At 43.3% G+C, this 25,081-nt stretch overlaps 1 protein-coding gene across 2 annotated transcripts; it reads right to left on the bottom strand.

The window, feature by feature from the left end:
• Positions 1-893: 893 nt before the first annotated feature.
• Positions 894-25,074, bottom strand: TMBIM6 (transmembrane BAX inhibitor motif containing 6). 2 transcript variants are annotated; one of them, XM_003906340.5, is made up of 10 exons: positions 24,943-25,074; positions 12,925-13,010; positions 12,398-12,506; positions 9,796-9,916; positions 7,550-7,598; positions 7,339-7,436; positions 7,054-7,133; positions 6,484-6,584; positions 4,028-4,103; positions 894-2,928 (listed from the first exon to the last, which is right to left on the bottom strand). In XM_003906340.5, exons 2-10 carry the CDS (start codon positions 12,978-12,980, stop codon positions 2,905-2,907), a joined length of 714 nt encoding a protein of 237 aa, XP_003906389.2. In that variant the 5' UTR covers positions 12,981-13,010; positions 24,943-25,074; the 3' UTR covers positions 894-2,904. The 2 variants fall into 2 exon arrangements, with proteins under 2 accessions (XP_003906389.2, XP_003906390.2); XM_003906341.5 differs by lacking the exon at positions 24,943-25,074 and adding an exon at positions 24,269-24,935 and having other exon boundaries at positions 1,744-2,928.
• Positions 25,075-25,081: the final 7 nt, after the last annotated feature.

Genomic DNA, 25,081 nt, shown 5'->3' with positions numbered 1-25,081 from the left:
GCCTCAGCCTCCCGAGTAGCTGGCACTAAAGGCGCCCGCCACCACGCCGGGGTTTTTTTGTGTGTGTATTTTTAGTTGAGACAGGGTTTCACCATATTGGCCAGGCTGGTCTCAAAACTCCTGACCTCAGGTGATCCACCCACCTCAATCTCCCAAAATGCTGGGATTACAGGCGTGAGCCACCGCACCTGTCCAACTTTTTTTGGAGACGAAGTCTGTCACCCAGGCTGGAATGCAGTGGTGCATCTCAGCTCACTGCAACTCACCTCCCCAGGTTCAAGTAATTCTCCTGCCTCAGCCTCCCAAGTAGCTGGGTTTACAGGTGCCCACCACTATTTTTTTGGGTGTATTTAGTAGAGATGGGGTTTCATCATGTTGGCCAGGCTGGTCTTTAACTCCTGACCTCAGGAGATCTGCCCACCTTGTCCTCCCAAAGTGCTGTGATTACAGGTGTGAGCCACCATGACTGGCCAACTTTTACACTTTTATTAACTAATGCACTTAAAATACAGCCTGGCAGCAGTGGGTCAACAAAATACTTGCAGAATTAGTGGGCATCATTTGCCTTTTTTCCCATTATGCATCCTCAAATTCCAAAGCTTGGCTGCACATCTGAACCAAATGCACATACCACCACAAACAACATACAGCAAAGGTGGCAGCGGGTGGAGAGGACTGGAAACAAAACTGGCCTACATATTTGACAGAGAAAATTCTCAACATTTGTGGCATGTTGGGGCTACAGAGTGGCAGGTCTAAGTGGGGGTCTTTGTCACCATTCATACTTATGACACGAACTCAATTGTGTCCCACTCCCAGCCCCCACTAGCAAACCTGGCAGTATCACAAGTTCCATGACCAGCTGTACCCTTGAATTTAACACAAACACCAGGAAAGGTTAAGGAATTTTCTTTATTTTTTACAAATTAAGACTACGTAGATTTCATATATTTCTGAATCAAAAACACCTTTGTCTTCACAGTATGAGTTAGAATGCAGCCTGAGCTGAAAATCAAGGAACTAGAAAATAAAGTGGTAATTAGAGATAACTGTATTAAAAATCTGTTAGGCATTTTCTTTAAAAGTAGTTTTTTTGTTGTTTTTTAATATCTTGTCATTCTTGGCACTGTTTCTAAAAGAAAAACTCCATTATCCCAAGCAAAAAAGCACAGAAGGTGGAGTTTGGCTTCAGGAGATGTAACTCAAATTTTTAGACCTGGCAGAGAATCACCAAATTTATGGAGAGCTGTTAACAGGGGTTTAACAGGAAGGAAGTCCCTTTAGTAAGTTCTCTAGCCAGAGGCTGGAGGCAGCAGCTACATCAGAGGACAGCATCCTCAGTCAAAGTGAGCCTTTTCGGGTGGCGTGTCACTTCAGGAATAAACACAACTTGGGAACAAATGGTTTCATGGGATAGCACAGTAACACGGTGCACTGTGAACCTGAGGCCACCGTATCAATCTGTGCACTGGTTGTGAATAGAGAGCCAAAAATTATGTCCTATTGGTAATGAGCTTTCAATGGCTCAATCCCCTTACACTGAGGCTCTGTAGAGCAGCTCAGAGCCACAACCACTCCCAACACTGGCCCTTCTGTGGGCAGCTGTCTGTGGCAGCCCACAGTGAAGGAGCTGGAGATCCCCATCAGGACTGTCCACCCACACTGGAAGCCACAAAACTGCAGGGATTGGGGCTGTCACTGGTTTGGTCACCTAACTCCCGCCTAAAAGGCCACAAATTTCTGGAAAACAGGTAACAGACCAAAAACTAAAGTGCATCAGTAAAATGAACATTTATCTACTGCCCTGAGTCTCTGGCTTGACACTACCTACTGGTGGTCAGTTGGGGACAGACTAAAATGCACTGAAGGACTATTGGATTGCTGCCTCCTAAGTTATCACAGCCCCATTCTGTTGATGTGAACAAGGAACTGCTTGGTTGGTAAAGGAGATTTTGCTTCCCACCGCCCCAAACAGGTCCTTATCTAGGTTTGTTCCCTGCTGCCCCAAACAGGTCTGGCAGGATTGGTTACAATGAGCTCCAGAGGCTCAACCATTCCCCTTCCCTATCCTTGCTCAGACATTTAATCACAGCCACTTAGTAGAGGCCACTCAGTAAGGGGATAACCAACTAAAAAAACAAAAACAGGGCAAGTTTAGGGGAACCCTACGATGCTGTACCTTGATACACATAATCAGCCTTTTCAAAAATGCCTGACAAGAATTAGTCTTCCCTTTGTGCTGAAGTCTTCCCACCCATGGATGGAAGCAGGCTGACTCCCTGAGGATCAGGCAAGGGATGGGAAAGGGAACACATTACTTTTGTGAAGGCAAAGCAGAAAGGTGTGTTTGCCAGACCAGCATGGGCAGCTCAGAGGAAGCAAAGCATCCACCAGAAGAGGCTCTCCATTTTCTTTGTAGGGCCTGACAGTTCAGATATGAGGCTAAGTTAACAATGGGACCACTGAATTTCTTTCCAATGGAAAACTCATGGCCCAGTCCCACAGGAACTGTGCGCATACCAAACAGCGATGAGGAAGGAAGGGCCGGGTGGCGCTACCGAACAGTTCAGGTCCACTGGTGGGAAAGCGACTTCTGAAGTTAGCGCCCTCTGCTGGTCCCACTCCTCATCACAGCGGGTCGACTGCCTAAGTAGAGGAAGAGGCTACAGATGGGGTTGACAAAAAAGGGAGTGAGGAGAACCCCAGGAAGATGAAGCCAAACTCCAAACTATATTCTGCTAATCAGTTTTTTGATCAAAAAATTCAAAATAGAGGAAACCACAAAGTACAAAAGCTTTTCTGATGCTTTTCATTATCACAGAACACACCACCTGTAATGTGTGCAAAAAGGAAATGAGGGGTGGAAGGAGAGGAAGTCAAATTGGGAAAGGCTGGATGGTCACTTCATTTCTTCTCTTTCTTCTTATCCTAGAAATAGAGAAAAATCACCCAATTAATTTTTGACATTTGACATTCAAGCTGAAACTCTTGAGTGAGCATGTACTTAGGGACTAGAAGTGAGCCAGACAATTAAAAAGAAATGAGAAATGCTTCCTTGGCTCAGCAAAAACTGAATCTTAACCACGTCTTACTGGTGGTTCCCAAAGTTGCCAACAGACCAACTGAAAATAAAGGTTAAGCAGATGTCCCCACCCCAACCCCAAGAGTGCCTAGGTGGGCTGCCTGACCGTTCTAGGCTATTCACAGCCACCACAGCTCAAATCCCAACAGTGAAGACTGCAGATGGTGCTCTATCCTAAAAGAGTGAAACTAGAGGCCAAGACCACCAACCATCCATTAGGCCTGAGAAGTGCTCCCCTCTGCAAAGTGAGCATGACTCTTTGGCATAAACTGACATTCAGAAATAATTTGGTCCAGCAGAATTCTTCATTCAATCTTGGGTGGAAGCCCAATGTATAAAGGAATAAAAATTGGGTTGCTCGTTCTGAAACTAGCACATCTGCCTAGTGCTCAGTCCAACCATGGCACAGCCCAGACAGAGCCAGCAACCCTATCTGGTCAGCTGCTCCCACTACCACTGTGCTATCTCTGAGCTCCATAAGGTCTGTAAAGAAAAGCTCATTTCAGTTGTTTCCCCCACTGCTGAACTAGACTATGTTGGATACTCATTAGCCCCATATAGAATGCTTCCTTGGAAAAAAAACAAAGACTAACAAATGGATAATATTAGTCTACTTCTGAAATTTGCAGTGTCCTCCACAATACCTTTCTGAGTCACAACTATATAGCCTTTAAATTATTCATATAGTAGGTTGTGTTTACTGCCCACTGAAGCTTTTTTCCCTTTTATGCTAAGCTCAGGAATTAGTTTAAAAAAATTTTTTTTTCACTTGTTGCTTTTTCTCTAACAACTGAAGACTTATAGTTTACCTCTTACTCAGTGGCCTGCTTACAGTTACCCTGGACCTAACACAGTGTGTGAGCAAGTTTTCAAATCTGAAGTATACACACATGCTAAGCTCAGAAGCCATTATTCTCTCATCTTTGGGTGACAGGGCTAACAAACCTTTTCATTCATGGCCAGGATCATCATGAGTTTTCTGAAGAGAGTAACAAAATCTAAGAAGAGATCAATGCAGTGCCTGAAAGGCAAGAACCAGATTAGGATCTGTACTTCAGACTTTCTTTTATCCACAAGCTCACAAAGATGCAGAATATAAACCCCACTCCCACCCCCACGAGCCAGCTTCTCCCACACTTTACCCCCAACTAAGGAAGTAAAACTTGGGTTTCTGAGATCCTTTCAGACTCATCGAAGTCATACAGCATACAGAAAAGAGACTGGGCCGGGCACAGTGGCTCATGCCTGTAATCCCAACATCTTGGGAGGCTGAGGGAGGTGGATTGCTTGAGCCCAGGAGTTCGACACCAAGCTGGGTAACACAGCAAAATCCTGTCTCTACAAAAATTAGCAGGGCATGCTGGCATGCGCCTGCAATCCCAGCTACTGAGGAGGCTGAGGTGGGAGGAACACCTGAACCGAGGGAGACTGAGTCTGCAGTGAGCCATGACAGTGCCTCTCCTACTGTAGCCTGGGTGACAGCAAGCCTTGTCTCAAGAGCTTTGGACTCTGCAGAGGTCCAAGTCTGAACCTTTAACTACCACTAATTAGTCATGAGACTTTGAGAGAATCACTACATTAAAAAAGAAAAAAGTGCCAGGTGCAGTGGCTCACACCTGTAATCCCAGCACTTTGGGAGGCCGAGGTGGGTGGATCACCAGAGTACGGAGTTCGAGACCAGCCTGACCAACATGGAGAAACTCCATCTCTACCAAAAACACAAAATTAGCCAGGCATGGTGGTGCATGCCTGTAATCCCAGCTACTCAGGAGGCTGAGGCAGGAGAATCACCTGAACCCAGGAGGCAACGGTTGCAGTGAGCCAAGATCGCACACTGCACTCCAGCCTAGGCAACAAGAGCGAAACTGTTTCAAAAAAAAAAAAGTGAGCTGGGCATGGTGGCCCATGCCTGTAATCCCACCACTGTGGGAGGCTGAGGAAGGCAGATTGCTTGAGGCCTACAGTTTGAGACCATGTCCTCAAGAGACAACATGGCAAAACCTCATCTCTACTAAAATTACAAAAATTAGCTGGACGTGGTGGAGAGCACTTGTAATCCCAGCTACTAGGGAGGCTGAGGCACGAGAATTGCTTGAACCCAGGAGGCAGAGGTTGCAGTGAGCTGAGATTGTGCCACTGCACTCCAGCCTGGGTGACAGAGCAAGACTCTGTCTTAAAAAAAAAAAAAAAAAAAAAAAACAAAGTAGCTGGGTATGGTGGCTCAAGCCTGTAATCCCAACACCTTGGGAGACCAAGGCAGGAGGAATGCTTGAGACCAATCTGGGCAATATGGTAAGACCCCATCTCTACAAAAAATAAATTACCCTGGCATGGTCACATGTGCCTGTTGTCCCAGATACTCAAGAGGCTGAGGCAGAAGGACTGCTTGAGCACAGGAAATTCAGGCTGCAGCGAGCTGTGTTCACAGCACCACACTACTTACTGCCTAGGCAACAGAGCGAGACCCTGCCTCTAAAAACAGAGTGTATCTTCTGCTCATTGTTTAAAGAATACAGAAGTATAGAAAGGAAAAGGATAAAGATCTCCCTCGCTTGTGTCTGGAGGCAGCCACTATGGGTATATAAATATATCAGCCACCCTCCAACACTTTTTTTTTTTTTTGAGACAGAGTCTCGCTCTGTCGTCCAGCAGTGGTGCGATCTCCACTCACTGCAACCTTGGCCTCCCAGGTTCACAACATTCTCCTGCCTCAGCCTCCTGACTAGCTGGGACTACAGGCACCCGCCACCACACCTGGCTAATTTTTTGTATTTTCAGTAGAGATGGGGTTTCACTGTGTTAGCCAGGGTGGTCTTGATCTCCTGATCTTGTGATCTGCCCACCTCAGTCTCCCAAAGTGCTGGGATTATAGGCATGAGCCACTGCGCCTGGTCCCCACACTTTTTTTTTTTTTTTTGAGACAGGGTCTTGCTCTGTTGCCAGGCTGGAGTGCAGTGGCGCAATCTTGGCTCACTTCAACCTCCACCTCCTAGGTTCAAATGATTCTTGTGCCTCAGCATCCTGAGTAGCTGGGATGATATACATGTGCCACTACGCCCAGTTTATTTTTTAATATTTTTAGTAGAGATGGGATTTTGCCATGTTGCCCAGGCTGGTCTCAAACGTCTGAGCTCAAGCGATCCAGCTGCCTCAGCCTCCCAAAGTGCTGGGATTATAGGTGTGAGCCACCACATCGGGCCTATTAGGCCAGATTTTTAAAAAATGTGAAGTCTTTCAGGAATTGAGGAAGATTACGGTACACAGTTCCAAAACCGTGGGTTTCCTACCACATACACTCCCAAAGCTTGACCACCTATGTTCAGCCAATGCCAACCTAAGTTCAGCTGTGGAACAGTATACCTCAACCTTCATGCTTGTTAAAGACTAGTTCCCACACTCACCAGATATAATCTTGATCTCCATTTTCGGCCTTTTCAATAATGAGTTGAGTATCAAAAAGGACAAAGCCACACATGACCACCAGTCCCACATACAGGTTTGCCTAACAAATGTACGAGATGAAGTTACTATATAGCAGAAGTTGCAGTGAAAAAAAAAAAAAAACAGTCATACTTTCTGGCTCATGGCCACTTGAATGTACATCAAATGTGAACCCTATGAACATTACCATTCATGAGAACTGCAGCCTAGGGAAGACCACATTACTTCCCTAGGCACAACACTGCACTGGTCACTGGAAGAGTTTCAATCATTTTAACAAGCAGCCACTGCCAGACTGGCCTTACAAAAATGGTGTCTGAGCAAACCATTCTCTCTTAGCAATGCCTAACCTTGTGCAGCCTGTTTTCACTTGTGGCAGAAGGCTCCATCCTATGAAGGATAATGGGAAGGCTTAGAGAGCACTGCCCAAAGTAGTACAGAAAGAAGTAGAAAGAAAAGGAAAGAAAGAAAGAGAAAAGAAAAGAAGTGTGAGGCAAACGGCTGCTAGCAAGTTCTAGGCAAAGTCTTACCTGGAAAAGCCAAATGGATCCAAAGAAAACATTCCCCACGGAAGACAAAAGCAACAGGCTCAGGGCTGACATCAAGATACCTATAAGACACAGCAAAAAGCTGTCTTGAGAAAAGCCAAAGCAAAGTAAAGCAATTCCATTAAAGCCATTCCTTAACTTTCCCCAGAATGAAGGTTTTTAATCTCAATTCAATAGTCGCAAAGGAGTTAGGGGTAAGGAAGGAGTACTAGTGAGAATTCTGGCTAAAGAGGAGCCCCCATTCCCTGTTTGCCAGTTCACACTTACCTCCCAGAAAGAGGTAGCTACGGCGCCTGGCATAGAGTGCACTGAGGGTGAAGCAGGTGAAGATCATTGCTGTGCCCATGAAAGCGGTGGGAAGGATGCTGTTAGAGAAAAAGACCATTAGATTAAGGGTATACATATTAGGAAGGTATATATATATATGAAGGTATATTCATAAAGATAAAAGCACATTAAACATGACCAAAAGAGTTACCTGGGGTTGACAGCAATACAAAATTCCAGGGCAGGGCCCAGGCCAACTCCTAGAAAACAAAAAACCCAGAAAACAGTATTACCATCAATTCTTCATTAGGATCCTCATCCAAAAGCTGATCCCAAAGTATAGGCATACTTATGCTCTTAACAAACGTGGACTAAAGAGTTAAATCTCTCTCCCCTCTGTAATTGTTTTCAATAAAATGTATACTTGGCTGGGCGCCGTGGCTCAAGCCTGTAATCCCAGCACTTTGGGAGGCCGAGACGGGCGGATCACGAGGTCAGGAGCTCGAGACCATCCTGGCTAACACAGTGAAACCCTGTTTCTACTAAAAAATGCAAAAAAACTAGACGGGTGAGGTGGCGGGCGCCTGTAGTACCAGCTACTCGGGAGGCTGAGGCAGGAGAATGGTGTAAACCCGGGAGGCGGAGCTTGCAGTGAGCTGAGATCCGGACACTGCACTCTAGCCTGGGCGACAGAGCGGCGAAATAAAAAAATAAACGTATACTTGACTGTGTTTGTTTTTGTTTCTTATTTTTTTTAAATAGAAATAGCTGCAAAATTGTGCTTTTAGCTGAAAATCATGAATGACCTCAGGGAGGGAACAGAAATTAGAAGAAAATAAAGCAGGCATGTCAAACATTTCAGAGCTAGAGTGATGTGAGATGGTAATATAGGCCAGATCAGGAATTAGAAAAAAAGGATAAAGAGCAAAACAGTGCCTTGTGGCCAGCAACCTTATTGTCATGGAGGACCGACTCCCCTTTGTAGCAAAGGCCAGACTGGTTTTGTAGGTGGACACCTGCCAACGGGAGGGCAACCTGTTCCAGCTTCAACATTTCTTTCATTCTAATTACTTTCCTCTTCCCTTCTGATAATTCCACCCCTTAATGCCTTCAAAAATTAGCTTGCCCTGATGCAAAAATCTTAATCCCTAAATCTCTTCCTTTCTAAAATTTCTCCAATACTACATATATTAGACTATCACTCAGAACAAGCTGTTCTAATTCAAATGTTGTTTTGCAAGTATTTTTATTACATAGCTTGAGTCTTGCTTCCTTTATGACAATTCTACAGGAGCTGTGTCTTTTTTTTTTTTTTGAGAATCAGCAAAGTGTCCTGCACAATGGATCTCAATGTATAGCTTTAATGCACTGTCTGTAAGACTCAGAACAGAAGATAATTGCCAGTGTGGGTGCAACTAAGTCAGATTCTCAGGTCTAGTTTATTAAAAGTTCTATGTCTACTATTAATAGGTTATGCCACCTAAGCTCTTGAACCTCATTCATTCAGGTACACAATGGCTATTTTTGGACACAAAAGTAGAGTCATAGTGGTTACTCACAAAGAGTTTCCCCTAATAGATGGGGAAACAAAATGAACCTATGTGAAATTAGAAAGCAGGCCAGGAAGGCCAGGCACAGTGGCTCATGTCTGTAATCCCAGCACCTTGGAAGGCTGAGGCAGGTGGATTACTGAGGTCAGGAGTTCGAGACCAGTCTGACTAACAGGGTGAAACCCCGTCTCTACTAAAATACAGAATTAGGGCCGGGGCAGTGGCTCATGCCTGTAATCCCAGCACTTTGGGAGGCCGAGGTGGGCGGATCGTGAGGTCAGAGGTTCGAGATCAGCCTGGCCAACATAGTGAAACCCCATCTCTACTAAAAATATAAAAAATTAGCCGAGTGTGGTGGTGGATGCCTGTAATCCCAGCTACTCAGGAGGCTGAGGCAAGAGAATCGCTTGAATCCCAGAGGTGGAGGTTGCAGTGAGCCAAGATCGTGCCACCGCACTCCAGTCTGGGCAACAAGAGTGAAACTCAGTCTCAAAATAAATAAATAAATAAATAAATAAATAAATAAATAAATAAATGCATGCTGGGTGTGGTGGCTCACGTCTGTAATCCCAGCACTTTGGGAGGCCGAGGCAAGCAGATCAGGAGATCAAGACCATCCTGGCCAACATGGTGAAACCCTGTCTCTACTAAAAACACAAAAATTAGCCAGGTGTGGTGGCACATGCCTGTAATCCCAGTTACTTGGGAGGCTGAGGCAGGAGAATCACTTGAACCCGGGAGGCAGAGGTTGCAGTGAGGCGAGATCACACTACTGCACTCTCTAGCCTGGGTGACAGAGGGAGACTGTCTCAAAAAAAAAAAAAAAAAAAAAAAAAAAGGAGTGGAGAGCTTAGAGATACTGAAAATATAGTTCACCCCTCAAAATTAGACAAATCCCTTAATGTACCTGTAAGGAAAGCAAATCCAGCAAGAAGTCCCAGTCTTTTCTGCTCAGTTTCATGGCTATGAGGTGTTGCCATCAGCCAAATCATCAATATCAGGGAGCCCAAGGCAGACAGCAGGCCAGCCTGTCAGAGTCAGAATTAGTCATTAAACACTTGAAAGTTTCAAATTTTATTTTGCAAGACATCTTTATTGGGTTCAAATACTCGTCTGAACTTCCTAACATTTGCTTATAACCTGGAGGCAGGAGAAAAAGTAGTGTTTTCTCAGGGATGAGGCTGAGGAGAGAACCCAGAAGCCCTGAAGCACAGAGTCAGGACCATGGTGGATACTGGAGGCTCTTCTGGCTTCAACTACAGTACAACTACCCAAGTCAAACTATGAGTGAGTCCTGCCCAAAAAACAGAAAGGATGAATCAACGTGACAAGTGCTTAAAGTAGATTCCATCTGTAGAAGAAATAGAAACGATCCCTTTTTGATCACTTAAAAAAAACATAGTGGCTCACGCCTGTAATCCCAGCACTTTAGGAGGCCAATGTGGGCGAATCACCTGAGGTCAGGAGTTCGAGACCAGCCTGACCAACATGGAGAAATCTGGTCTCTACTAAAAATACAAAATCAGCCGGGCGTGGTGGCGCATGCCTGTAATCCCAGCTACTCGGGAGGTTGAGGCAGGAGAATTGCTTGAACCCGCGGAGGTGGAGGTTGCAGTGAGCCAAGATCGTGCCATTGCACTCCAGCCTGGGCAACAAGAGTGAAACTCCGTCTCAAAAAAACAAAAACAAACAAACAAACCCCCCAAAACCAAAACACCAAGACACATACATATACAGAAGACTGTAAAGTACTAAAATGTTAACAGTAGTTATTTCTGGATGATAGGATTATGGAAGTTTTTAAAATACTTCCTTCTCATTGCTAGTCTGTTTTCTGAATTTTCTAAAATGAACGCATATTAGCTTTGTAGTAAGAAAAAAGTGTTTCTTTTTTTAAAAACGCAAGTGGGACAAGCTACAGGCATTAGAAAAAAGAGAAATCATTAAGGATGGATGTAGACACTGAAGTTCCTTCCTTCCTTTAAAGGAAGAAGTTTATTCTCATTATTCACAGTGTTTATGTTATAAAGTCACAGTGGACAATGAATTAGTAAGCCCTTGTTCCTGAGGGAAATAAAAGGTAGGTAGGTTCCTGCAAGCCTAAGGTCAAAACATTTTCATCAAATGATCAATAGATACCTTGTTTTATGTGTGCTTCTGTTTAAGGACACCTCATTTGACATTATTTTTTATCCCTTAACATTGAACTCACAGTCACAACAGCAGTACAACTCATGGCGGAATGAAGCTTATCTAATATACACATTTTCTTCATAAGGCACATTACGGTCTTTCTGCACTCAGGAATACTAGACAGCACTTCAGCACTATGCTGTTTGCATTCTGAACAGCAAAATTAAGCCAAGCATGGTGGTATGTGCTTGTAATCCCAGCTACTTGGGAGGCTAAGGTGCGAGATCACTTGAGTCCAGTAGTTTGAGACCAGTCAGGACAACACACCAAGACCTCCACTCAAAGAAACCCAGCAAAATCACCAATTAAAAGCACAAAAATACAAAGAAAGTGGCACTAAATGATCATGAAAAGAACATTTGTTTACAATATGAGAATTGAAACAAGGAGGCAGAACACTGTCTTGTTCAACCTCAGCTGAAAACACTGCATAGCAGGGTGACTCAACTTTTCCACCACTCTGTGCCTGTCTGCAAAAAGTGCCATGAGTATTGATTTTGGGGTTACAAATTTTAATGAGTAGGTGAATTCACAAACATAGAATCTGTGAATAACAAGGACTGATTGCATTTTACTACTTTATTTAAGGGCTAACCTTGCCTAAAACTCAAGCGATCAAAGCCCTATCTTTTGAGTGTCTACAGTAATTTTTCACACACTGCCAGGAGATGCCTGAACATAAAGATAGTTCTCAGCAGTGGCAAATGCCAACAGAGGCCCACCTCTACATTTATGCTAAAAGGAATATTCTACAAAGGGACAAGACTATGTTAGGAGTCTTCAAACTTTCTGGTTATTCCTCAAACTGTACCTTCTACTCCTGTTGACCAAACCCAAATTCTCTCTCAATACAGGAAAACAAATTGTTGAAGGTTTTTACCCAACCATGCAGGCAACAGTTATCAGAAAATAAAAGGGGTCGATTCCTTAAAAAGATCTCAATCCTGCCTCTCCTGATAGTTAATCACACAATCAGAGTTTTGCAAAGGAAGAATGGTGGAAAAGATAAAAAAGGCTTCTGTGCAAAAGAATCCCAGCATGCACATCATGCGTCTACTCAGTGGGTGGGGGTCTTGTACGTCAGCAGCACACCATTCAGTGCCAAGGTTAAGGCATTCTGTTCTCAGTATCTACAGGGGGCACGGTTGCCAGAAAATTAAAATGGCTTTACATGTCCTGATTTAATGGCTGAGTTTAAATCCTAAACTACTGATAAAGATTAAAGAGAGGAACAGGGTCCCTGGACCACCTTGCTGAGCTGGTTTCTTCCTAATGTAATTTGTACCACAGCAACCAGGAGAGAAAATCGTTCTTACCTGAATGAAATGAGTGACCACATGGACATAGGACCCTGCAGCCGCCACAAACATACAAAGGGCAAAACTTGCATAGACCTTCTTCAGGTGCTGCTGCGTTGAGGGGGTTCTAAGAAAAGAATGTGAGTAAGAGCAATCACTCCCAGACCAATCTCATATTTAAACTAAGAAGAATCACTTATCTCTTTGCCTTTCTGGGAATATGTAAAAGTTCTGTTACAAATAGTCTGAAATACTTTTAGGAAAGCATATTATAATAAAAAATAATATTTTGAAAATAGGTTAACAGAATCTTAAATGCTGAGGAAGACCAAATGCCCAAGATTATGAATAATCAGTACCCAAACTAGAAAAAATGCCTTTCCAATAACCACACAGCAACCTGTAGAATCTGGACATTTTCATCAGGTCCTCTGGATTCTGGCCAATTTATTAGCTTATACACACAAAAGTTATAAACGCGGAAAAGGGAAAAAGAGATATGACAAGAAATGCTGTACAAAACCAGTTAACGTCAAAACACTTACATATGAGAAAATTTTAAAAGCGCATCAAAGTTGATCTTTCGATCAAATATGTTCATGGTTCCAGAGTCTGTGCAACAGTCTCCACTCTGTAGAATAAAGAAAGGTTAGAGTTATTGAGTCACACGGAGTCACACGAACAGCTTATTTAAAAAAAAAAAAAGGCAACATATAAGTTCAGAAAGATGAAAACTCGCCTAAAATTCTACAGCCCTAACACAACCATTTTTATTTTTATGTGTCCTACAATGTTATTTGCAATCATAGCCAACCATTTTAAAGAGGACAGAGGAATTGAATGCATCCTCTTCTCCCCCGAACTATTTTGTTACTACCATTTGATTTCTATTCTTTCAGAAGGCAATTTGCCCCTTTAAAAGGCAGAAAGTTTGTAAGACAGATTCTCAATTAACAATCTAGTTAAAAGCACCTAGACATTGGCACATAAAGCAATTTTGTCATTGTTTCAAGATGCTAAAGAATTCCCTGGGTCGGGCATGGTGGCTCCCGCCTGTAATCCCAGCACTTCTGAGAGGCTGAGGTGGGCGGATCACCTGAGGTCAGGAGTTCGAGACTTGCCTGACCAACATGATGAAACCCTGTCTCTACTGAAAATACAAAAAATTAGCCGGGTATGTTGGTGCATACCTGCAATCCCAGCTACTCGGGAGGCTAAGACAGAAGAATTGCTTGAACCAGGGAGGTGGAGATTGCAGTGAGCCAAGATGCGCCACTGCACTCCAGGGTAACAGGGCAAGACTCCGCCTCAAAAACAAAACAAAACAAAACAAGACTATATAAAGCTGGGTCTGGCACTAAGACTTCCATTTTAAATATATGCATATCAAAATTTCTCACCTAATACATTTAAGAACTGAACTGAAAAGGATTCACAATTTTAATAAAAAGAAAGGTTTCTACCTCCATAAAAAAGGAATTTACGCAGAAAGGATAATTTTTGGGGGGTATTTTTTGACAGTTTCAGAACCTTTCCTACAGAAAGGCTGGAACAGTACCAAGAATTCCTGTACAACCTTCACCCAGATTTCCTAAATGCTAATATTTCACCATATTTGCTTCATCCCCTCTCTATATAGCAATATATAGAGAGATGTAAAAATATTTTTCCCTAACCACGAAGACACGGTGCTCCTAAATACTTCAGTGTGTATATCCTGAAAGCAATGATCAAAATCAGGATATTAATACCGATGCAATACTATTTCTAATCTACAGACCTTATTCAGATTTTTGCCAAGTGTCTCAATGTCAAAAACAGCATTTTTAAACTGAATTATATCCAGGTTAGATCATATCAATACCATAAAGTCAAGTTCTTAAGTTTTGCTCCCTCCCCCATTTCACATGCAATCCTAAGTAAACATGTACAATCTACAGTGCTAAAGATTGAGTCAAGATCTTTCATCTTTTCTAAATCTAAATCCTCCAAAGTCTTATCAGGGCCTTAATGCCCATCCACTTTAAATCTACCAGAAAAGGAGGGGCAGGGAGGAAGGGATTCAAACACAAAAGATAAGTTGTGTGAAAGGCCACCTACTGAATGAAGCACTCTAATGAGCACCTAGAGCAACACTCAGAACAATTCATCCAGGTAATAAAAGTTACAGTCCCCAAACAAATTTCCTAAGGAATCCTGGGCCAGTGGAAAGATATAAACATCATTTGCTTCCTGAGGCTCTCTCCCACAAATGAAATATTCCCAATGGCTGGCTTGCCTTCTCTGATTTCTCCTTTCCTTCTCTCATCAACATCACTACTCACCTCAGAACTTTTGTTAGTTCAGTTCTTAAGGACAGATACAGTGAGAAGCTGCAGAACCTACTAAGGTTGTTGCTCTCTCCTCTGAGTTACAGGGATCTGGGCCCTCTTGATCTAGATGGTGCAATTATTGCAGGTTGTTACAAGGCCACCCACAGCCTTCCAAAACCAAGATGAATATGAATATGTCCTCTAGAGAGCACACTTACAGCATGGCAGAATTCATCACCTGGAAAGTATCTTTGTTTAAGGTTTCCCATTAACACCCCTAATGACATCCCTAGACGGCACTTACAACAATACTGAAGCAACCTTCAGAGCCAAGTTTCTCAGTATTCACAACAGCAACGCTAAAGAACCTCTTGCTTCCAATTACAAGAATTAAAGAAGGGTGGGGGGTGGAGGGGGTGGATCCTCAAACACCCAGGGGATTCTAAGAAAGTGGCAACACTCAGGCAACCAGACACTGCTCAGTGGAATCTGTTCGAGGGGAGAATGGCAGAAACTCCCCTTTCTCAGATACCTCTCTGACATTTCCCAGGGGGTACTGACTGCCTCTTTCTGGTTCTCTCTTAACAACTGTTGATGGAAAATCCAAAACCATCAAAGGCTGTGTTGGTTGGGGCGGGGGCGCGGATATGAAATAGCAATTTCACTTTAATAGAAGCTTGTGGTTTGAAATCATTAAAAAATAACCAAAGCTTCTGTTTTTCAATATCACTATTTCAAAATTTAAGCAAAATATGTAACTACCAAATATTGTAGATGCAAAAGTGCACAGCAATTTTAATAGCTTTATGGAGAAAAAAAGAAACCTGGTAAAGCACAGATGGTCCCTGACTTACCAGGGTTGACCTATCACTGGGAGAAATTGATACTCATTCAGTACACTCCTTGATTTGCGATGGGTTACATCTGGATACACCCATTGTAAATTAAAAGTTCATTAACTCAAAAATGACTTACAGGTTGGGCACGGTGGCTCACACCTGTAATTCCAGTACTTTGGGAGGCTGACAGGTAGATCACTTTGACATCAGGAGTTTGAGACCAGTCTGGCCAACACAGCAAAACCCTATCTCTATTAAAAATACAAATATTAGCTGGGCATGGTGGCATGCCCCTGTAGTCCCAGCTACTTGGGAGGCTGAGGCAGGAAAATCGCTTGAATCCGAGAGGCGGAGGTTGCAGTAAGCCGAGATCACACTACTGTACTCCAGCCTGGGCAACAAAGCGAGACTCCATTTCAAAAAACAAACAAAAATGACTTACAAAAAGAAAAGGACTTACATTTTCGACTTACAATATTTTCAACATTTTCAACTTAGGGTATTTTCAAATTACAATGGGGATTTTCCAGATGCAGCCCTGTCTTGAGGACAGGGCTTATGATACAATGTACTGATGACAATTTCAAAAACATTAAAACATGAGAGGGAATACATAGGTCTTAGAATCAAAGAAATGTGATAGTTTGCTCCAGATCTGTTCCAAACAGACAAGAATATACAGATAAATAATGAGATCAAACTGTTCTGACAAGTTTTGCCAGATAAAATAAACTTACCAAGTTTCAATCTTAGCTTCAACTAGTGAAGCTCAGAAAAGATACCTACATTTCAATGGCCGATATGCAAACTCAGCCAAACGAGATTAAGTTGCACTTAACTCAAAAATAGCAGCTCTCATATCAAGTATTTTCCATCCTAGGAGCAATCATCTCTTAACAGGGTTTGAAGTACTACATTCAACACCATTAACCAAGTAACTCACTAACTTCCCAGATGAACCCAAAGATAAATGAAAATCTTTGTTTTTAAAAAAACACACTAAAATGTTATGTATATTTTACCACAATAAAGAAAAAAAGTAAATTACAAGCTGCTAAAAAATTCAATACAGCAGTCCTTTCACACCTCTAAGCCTATTACTTACTAATTCAACCCTAAAATAAAGAGGGGTTATTTACATAGAATACAGTGTGGGTAGTGCCTCCTGGAGTTGTGGAAATTTTGCCTATACTGCACTTGTAATGAGAAGTAAATGTTCAGGTGTTAATCATAACCAAATTCCTCTCATTGTATTCAGAGCCTCCTGTTATGCCTTCATCCCAGGAGAGGAAAACCTGAAGCTGTCAACATGTCATGTACATACTGCTAAAGTTTTGCTGAAGTGTCGTCATTCTGTGGTATCCATGATCAGCCTCCTCTGCCAGAGCCATGCAAAAACAAAAAGCTAAGAGTTTAATACACAGCTCTCCCAAGAAAAAACTCAAGTAAACATAATTATTTTGAGTTAGATACTCCTGTGGTCTGCTTCTCCTTGGGAAAGGAGGGACAGCAGGGGCTGGTAGGAGACAGGTATTCTTAGCAGTGGACACCTAGGTCATGTTAAATGCCTTGTTGTTTTGTTCTAGGTATCTCCCTTACCCTTGTCCTAAAATGAAAGACTATTATCAAGGGTCCAGCCTTAAATTTAAAAAACAAACAAACAAACAAACAAAAAACCAGGCTGGTGCGGTAGCTCACGCCTGTGCTCCTCCCAGCACTTTGGGAGGCCAAGGTGAGCAGATCACGAGGTCAGGAGTTCGAGATCAGCCTGGCCAACATGGTGAAACCCCGTCTCTATTAAAAATACAAAAATTAGGCGGGGCACGGTGGCTCAAGCCTGTAATCCCAGCACTTTGGGAGGCCGAGACGGGCAGATCACAAGGTCAGGAGATCGAGATCATCCTGGCTAACACGGTGAAACCCCATCTCTACTTAAAAAAACAAAAAACAAAAAACAAAAAACAAAAAATTAGCCGGGCGTGGTGGCAGGCGCCTGTAGTCCCAGCTACTCGGGAGGCTGAGCCAGCCTCCCAGGAGAATGGCGTGAACTTGGGAGGCGGAGCTTGCAGTGAGCTGAGATCAAGTCACTGCACTCTAGTCTGGGCGACAGAGTGAGACTCCTTCTCAAAAAAAAAAAAAAAAAACAAAAAAAACCCCACAAAAATTAGCTGGGTGTGGTGGCACGCACCTGTAGTCCCAGTTACTCGGGAGGCTGAGGCAGGAGAATCGCTTGAGCCAGGGAAGCGGAGGTTGCAATGAACTGAGATCACGCCATTGCATTCCAGCACAGGAGACAGTGCGAGACTACGTCTCTAAAAGAAAACACACACACACACACACACACACACACACACACACACCCATTCTCTTCAATCCTATTCCCACACACCTAGGAACTACAGTCAATATGAAACATGCTGAAGTAGCCAAAAGCTATGCAAAACAAAACTATCATGGATTCAGTTTAGTATGCATTCTACGCATGCTGGAGGCAGGACAGACATAGCCTCAGTGTGTACGGCAACATTAAAACAGCAAGTCAAAGAAACACTGTTCATACATTTAATTAAATATGTTTATGTTTTATTATGAAGGCAATAAAATCTCAAGGTTATGTTCACTTCCCAAAAAAAAAAAAAAAAATTAGGCCAGGCAGTGTCTCCCACCTGTGAGCCCAGCACTTTGGGAAGCCAAGGTGGGAGGGTCGCTTGAGCCCAGGAGTTCCAGACCAGCCTGGACAACACAGCAAGACCTCATCTCTGCAAAAAATTAAAAAATTAGCTTGGTGTGGTGGTGTGCGCCTATTGTCCTAACTACTTGGGAGACTGAGGAAGGAGAATTACTTGAGCCCAGGAATTTTAGGCTGCAGCGAGCCATCATCACGTCACTTCACTCCAGCCTGGTAACAGAGCAAAAATGTCACTGCACCCCAGCCTGGGCAACACAGCAAAACTGTTTTATAAAATTAAAAAAAAAAAAAAATAGTTTGTCAATTACATGGTTCTTGTTTCCTGTTGTATTAATTCAACCATCCTGAACCTTGTTCCCACATATCTAGAAAGGACCAAACTGATACTTGGAAGAAAAATCTCACATGGTTTAAAAGAGGGGAAAGGGCTGGGCACGGCGGCTCGTGCCTGTAATCCCAGCACTTTGGGACGCCTAAATGGGTGGATCACCTGAGGTCAGGAGTTCGAGACCAGCCTGGTCAAATAAAACCCAGTCTCTACTAAGAAAATATAAAAATTAGCCCGGCATGGTGGTGGACACCTGTAATCCCAGCTACTCAGGAGGCTGGGAAAGGAAAATCGTTTCAACCCAGGAGGCAGAGTTTGGCAGACAGCCAGCCTCAGTCTCAAAAAAACAAAAGGAGGGGGAAGAACTGTTAGTAATTTTTCAGTAGTTCTTCCTCCTCTTCCTTTTCTTCTTCTGTGTTTTTGGCCAAGAAAGTTTTCCATTCATTAGTTTTTACTACTGAGTAATGTTCATACACTGTATAACCATGTCCCCTGCATAGTGGTTGAGAGTGTCTGCTACTTATGAATCCTAGTTATTTCCTTAGCAGTGGGACACGCAGCAAGCTTCTGGCACATAACCTCACTATACTTCAGTTTCGCCTACCATTTGTAAAACACTAATACATAACATTCCTTACTTCATAAGGTTGAAGATTAGGTGAGATAATACAAATAAATTTCTTAAAATAGCTCTTTGTACACAGGATGAGTTCAATACGTGGTAGCCATTGTTATTACTGGTGTACTAACGTTGTTATTACTGGTGTACTCATTACTACAATGTCTTCAGTAGATTATTCTCTCTTTTAAAAGTCTAGTTTTAGCCTGTAATCCCAGCATTTTGGGAGACTGAGGCAGGCGAATCACTTGAGGTAAGGAGTTCAAGAGCAGCCTGGCCAACATGGTGAAACCCTGTCTCTACTAAAAACACAATAAACAGCCAAGTGTAGTGATGCATGCCTGTAGTCCCAGCTACTCGGGAGGCTGGAGCAGGAGAATCGCTCGAACCCAGGAGGATGTGGTTGCAGTGAGCCGGGATCGCGCCACTATATTCCAGCCTGGGTGACAGATTAAGACTCTGTTTCAAAAAAAAAAAAAAAAAAAAAAAAGGAAAGAAAAAAAAAGTCTAGTTTTAGAATACATTTATCCCAGGCTAATTTACATGTCATGTAAATTAACTTTTTAAAAAATTACTCAACCATTAACTCACAGGTAGCTGTATCCTGAAGGCTTAATATTTACCCCAATATTAAGTAAAATTAATTTGGAGGGGCCAGGTGTGGTAGTTCACACCTATAATTCCAGCACTTTGGGAGGTGGAGGCAGGCAAATTGCATGAGGTCAGGAGTTCAAGACCAGCCTAGCCAACACAGCGAAAGCCCATCTCTACTAAAAATACAAAAATTAGTTGGGTGTGGTGGCACATGCCTGTATAATTCCAGCTACTCAGGAGGCTGAGACCAGAGAATTGAGTGAACTCAGGAGGTGGAGGTTGCAGTGAGCCAAGACTGTGCCACTGCACTCCAGCCTGGGTGAGGGAGTGAGACCCTGTCTCAAAAAAAAAAAAAAAAAAAATAATAATAATAGTAATAACTTCGGAGGCGGATGGTGGTAAGAAAATTATAGGCTGGGCACGGTGCCTCACACCTGTAATCCCAGCACTTTGGGAGGCCAAGGTGGGAGGATCACAAGGTCAGGAGTTCGAGGCCAGCCTAGCCAACATAGTGAAACCCCATCTCTACTAAAAATACAAAAATAAGCCGGGCGTGGTGGGGGGCGCCTGTAATCCCAGCTACTTGGGAGGCTGAGGCAGGAGAACGGCTTGAACCTGGGAGGCGGAGGTTGCAGTGAACCAAGATGGCACTATTGCACTCCAGCCTGGGTGACAGAGTGAGACTCCATCTCAAAAAAAAAAAAAAAAGAAAAAAGAAAATTATAAACTGAAATGTAAAGGCACTTGAAAAATCTCATTACTAGTTAAAAGTACAGATGCTCGATTTACAATGAAGTTACATCCCAATAATCCCATTGTAAAATGAAAATATCGTAATTTATGCATTTACTACACATAACCTACCAAACATTATAGCTTAAGCCTAGCCTACCTTACCTTAAATGTGCCCAGAACGCTTACATTAGTCTGAAGTTGGGCAAAACTATCTAACACAAAGCCTACTTTATAATAAAGTGTTGAATATCTCATGTAAAAGCATCATACCAGATATCCCTAGTCTGGGAAAAGAAGGAAATTCAAAATTTGAAGGATAGTTTCTTTTTTTTTTTTTTAATTTTTTTGAGACAGTCTCGCTCGGTCGCCCAGGCTGGAGTGCAGTGGTATGATCTCAGCTCACTGCAACCTCCGCCTCCCGGATTCAAGCGATTATCATGCCTTAGCCTCCCAAGTAGCTGGGATTACAGGCGTGTGCCACCACGCCCAGCTAATTTTTGTATTTTAAGTAGAGACAGGGTTTTGCCATGTTGGCCAGGCTGGTCTTGAACTCCTGACCTCAACTGATCTGCCCACCTCGGCCTCCCAAAGTACTGTGATTACAGGCATGAGCCACTGTGCCCGGCCTGAAGTACAGTTTCTAACAAACAAGTAGAACTTTCGTATCACTATAAAGTAAAAAATCTTTAAGTCAAATCATCATAAATTGGGGTCTGTCTGTACTTTTGTTTAAATGGCATACCTTTCCTCTAGCACATTTATACTATCGCTCTTCTCCCACAGGGCCATGGGCATTTTGAGACAGCCTAATAGCCACTAAGTGATAATCTGATATGGTAAAGGATTTGATGAAGTAAATGCTTAATAGCTTGGTGCTTTCCCTGCCACTCCCAGGAGGTAGGTCAGTTCAGTTTTGGAACAATCCAAGGAATTGTGTTTCATTCAACTAGGGCTGAGCTTTGATTTTCCCAGGTGGACACCTTAGATGTCCCAGCCTCTCCCTTAACTTGGACCCAAATCCCTGGATTAGCTAATACTGAATCCATCTCTCTAGGGCGCTGCCTCAAAACCAAACCGGTAACTGGAGATGAAATGTCTACTGCCTTCAATAAATTATTTTTTGTACCAAACTTTGACACTACTGCATCTCCTTCTCTATTAACAACTGTTTGACAGATACTGAATCCTAAGAAGGCCCCAAAATCCTAAATAATCTTCTTCCAGTATAAACCAGTAATCCCTCCCCAATAACACCATATGTAGCCCAAATGGGAGCACACAGATTAGGACAAACAGCACACCCACTTCACCCTCACTCTTGAAGCTCCTTTTTCAAGTGTTTTGGATTCCAGTTAATTGTGCAGAAACTTCTCACCCTGAGGGCAGAGTCTGCATCTGGTTCAGCTCAGCTATCCCCAAGATATAAGCACTACAGAGTCTCTAGAGCAAATTTAGAACCTATTCTCAGATCAAGAGTGCTGTAACCTTAAGTCAACATTCCCCAGCTGGCTCAGAGTGGAACCTACCTCAAGGGGTCACTCAAGTAACCTTAAAGTCAAGGAGACAGGCTTCTCCTTGGTCTCGAACACCATCTTTGGAAAACAAAATGTGTATAAAAACTACGAAGGGCTGCATGCAGTTTGGTTAAAAACTCTGGGGGAACAAAACAGAGTGGCAGAAGACACTTCTACCAGATTCTACAACCAGGTCAAAGTAGTAAAGGAAAAAACATTAGAAGTTAGAGCATCAGAATATTCAATGGTTTCCCTAAAGGAAATTAATACCCTTGGGTAGTTCACGAAATAAAATGAAACTCGTCAGGCCAGCAGTAGTACCTTCTATACTAATACTCCTGACTACATTTATATAAAATTTAAAACTTTTAAGGTGCTCTTATATACATATGCCTTTTAATCTTCACACATCAACCAACGAAGAAAGGGCAAGATTAGGCCCACTTTAAATATACATCTTTTTTAAGTTCAAAAAGGCAATGCAATAGTGGCAAGAGGACAGGATTTGGTGTCACAAGTGCTGCCACTTTCTACCACATAACCTAGGAAAAATCATTTTACCTAAGGTTATCTCAGCTTCCTCATCTGTAAGATAATGATGATTAGTACCTGCTCTACTGAATGCCAATAAGAAAATCTATGTGAAATCAACGTAAACTACTAAAACAAACATTAGTATTGATTTGACCAACATCAGAAAGTTAAATAGCAGAGTCAGAACCAGATTTGGGGTCTTCTGACCACTATAGTCTAGTGCTCTTTTTACTATTCCATCCTACAGTAGAAAATAAGTTTTCATTTATATAAGCTTTCAAAAGTAAGTTTCAGCCATAGGTGAAGACAAATCTTTAAAACAAAAAACTCCCAAAACATACATTGATTCCTATGACATTTTTCCTGTATTTTCAGCGTTTGTATAAAGAGCATGAAGTATATCTTTAATCAGGGAAATAACTTGAAAATGCTAAGTATCTGGATTAATTTTACCTTTTCTTATTCTTTAGGAGAGACGACTCTTATTCTTTAGGAAAGGATTACACTTGTAATGCTAGCATTTTGGGAGGTCGAGGCGGGCGAATCACTTGAGGTCAGGAGTTTGAGACCAGGCTGGACAACATGGCAAAAGCCCGTCTCCACTAAAAATACAAAAATTAGCTGGGCGTGGTGGTAAGCCTGTAATCTCAGCTACTTAGGAGGCTGAGGCATGAGAATTGCAAAAATCCGGGAGGCGGAGGCTGCAGTGAGCTGAGATTGCACCACTGCACTCCAGCTTGGGTAAGGAAGTAAGATGTCTCAAAAAACCATAATAGTAGTAATAACAATAAATAAATCGCTTGAGTACAGGAGTTGGTCATCCTGGGCAATATGGTGTAACCCCAACTCCACAAAAAATACAAAAATTAGCTGGAGTTGGTGACGTCCACCTGTGGTCCTAGCTACTCAGGAGGCTGGGGTGGGAGGATCACCTAAGGCAGGGGAGGTCAAGGTTCAAGTGAGCCATGATTGTGCCACTGCTCTCTAGCCTGGGCAACAGTGAGGCTCCGCCTCAAAAAAAAAAAAAAAAAAGAAGGAAGGTACTAAGCCATGTTTCCACAACCAGATGAATAACGGAAGAAGGAAACTCTGGATCCAAAGTACAGATTGTATTTCCCAAGGGTTCAACTATTCTGTCCCTACTGGAGGAAAGTGGCAGACAATCTAAACGTCAACATATTTAGGCCAGAACAAAAAATATTAGACAACAAAAAGGAATAAGAAAACACCAAAGAGTGTAAATACAATAATTACAGGGGAAAAAAGTGTATACACAGGCCATAAGAAATGTGTTTGTGCAATTCCGATATCGTTCCAGAATTAAATTCTTAAACCACACATACAAAAGAAAAACCGTAAATATCAGTAAGTAACTAGAAAAGTCCATTTACCATTTATTTACCTTTGACCTTAAAATCCTTGTCTGTTTCAAGCACAGTCAGCCCTTCTACTGGGTTACACATTCACAAATTGCTGGAACACAGTCTCAAGTTCATAGTGATTTTTGTTGTGGGGGTGGTCAACGAAAGGCTGATGACCCCAAGCAGCCCAGGCTGGCACGGGATAGTAATTCTACACTTAGTAAATATACAAAGATACCAAAGCCTATCTGTTACCACAGATCCAGCAAATAGGCCCAAGATAAAAACTGCCCAACGACGCCCTTCCTGAGCAGACTTAGACGCCCACAAAAGCTCAAGACCAAACAAACCAAAGCCACCTCACCTGCCCAAAGGTAACCAATCCGAACAGAGCGGGGCCTCTTCGTGGGCCTGGGAAGGCAGCCCCAGCCCCAGCCTCCTCTCGCCTCCCGCCTCTGCCATTGGCTAAGAAGTAACTAAGGAGCCTCGCGTGTCACAGAGAGTGTGACATCACCTGCCCGCCAGGCCCCACCTCGAGACTCGGCTCCAGGCCGCTCACCCAGGGTCAGCCCGGCCCGAGGACCCGCCAGCAGCCAAACAGCAATCGGTTGGGTGGGGTTTCGCGTTCCTTCACCTCGGAAGGACGTGCTCTGAATTCGAGCGATCGAAGCTGGGCCAAGGGGCCCTGCGTCTACACTTAGTGGAGGAGGAGGAGCGGGAGAAAGGAAAAGGCGGGCTGAGAATGGTCCTTCGCCAGCGCTCTGGGGCAGAATAGGGGCCTCGACGCCCCCCCAAAACCCCGCAGACTCGCCTCCGCCCCAACCCCCCCGCTTCAGCACTGTTGCGCATGCGCAGCACTAGTTCCCTAGCTTCCCTCTCCGCCCAGTTTTCCCGAGTCTGGTCTCCGAGCAGGGCCTCGTTCCTTCAGGTGCCACCTGTCCGCAGACGGAAGCTACTCCCACTCTTGCTCAGACAGTAACTGCTAACTCCCTTTCCATTTCTCACTCCCAGTTCGCCCAGTACTAACGCCAGACGTACCTTCCTAACCAGCCTCTCCAAGGCCTACAGGCGCTTCTAACACCGGATGTGCTCTGACTCGCCCACGTCCGCTCCCGATCCTTTATCCGGCGTCCGCCTCTCGAGGGAAGCCCCGCCCTGTGGTCCGCTTAAAACCAGT

This window comes from Papio anubis, chromosome 9 (assembly GCF_008728515.1).
Source record: "Papio anubis isolate 15944 chromosome 9, Panubis1.0, whole genome shotgun sequence".
Classification (NCBI taxonomy): domain Eukaryota; kingdom Metazoa; phylum Chordata; class Mammalia; order Primates; family Cercopithecidae; genus Papio; species Papio anubis.
The sequence above is the reverse complement of the archived record's forward strand: the minus strand, read 5'-3'. Positions and strand labels throughout refer to the sequence as shown.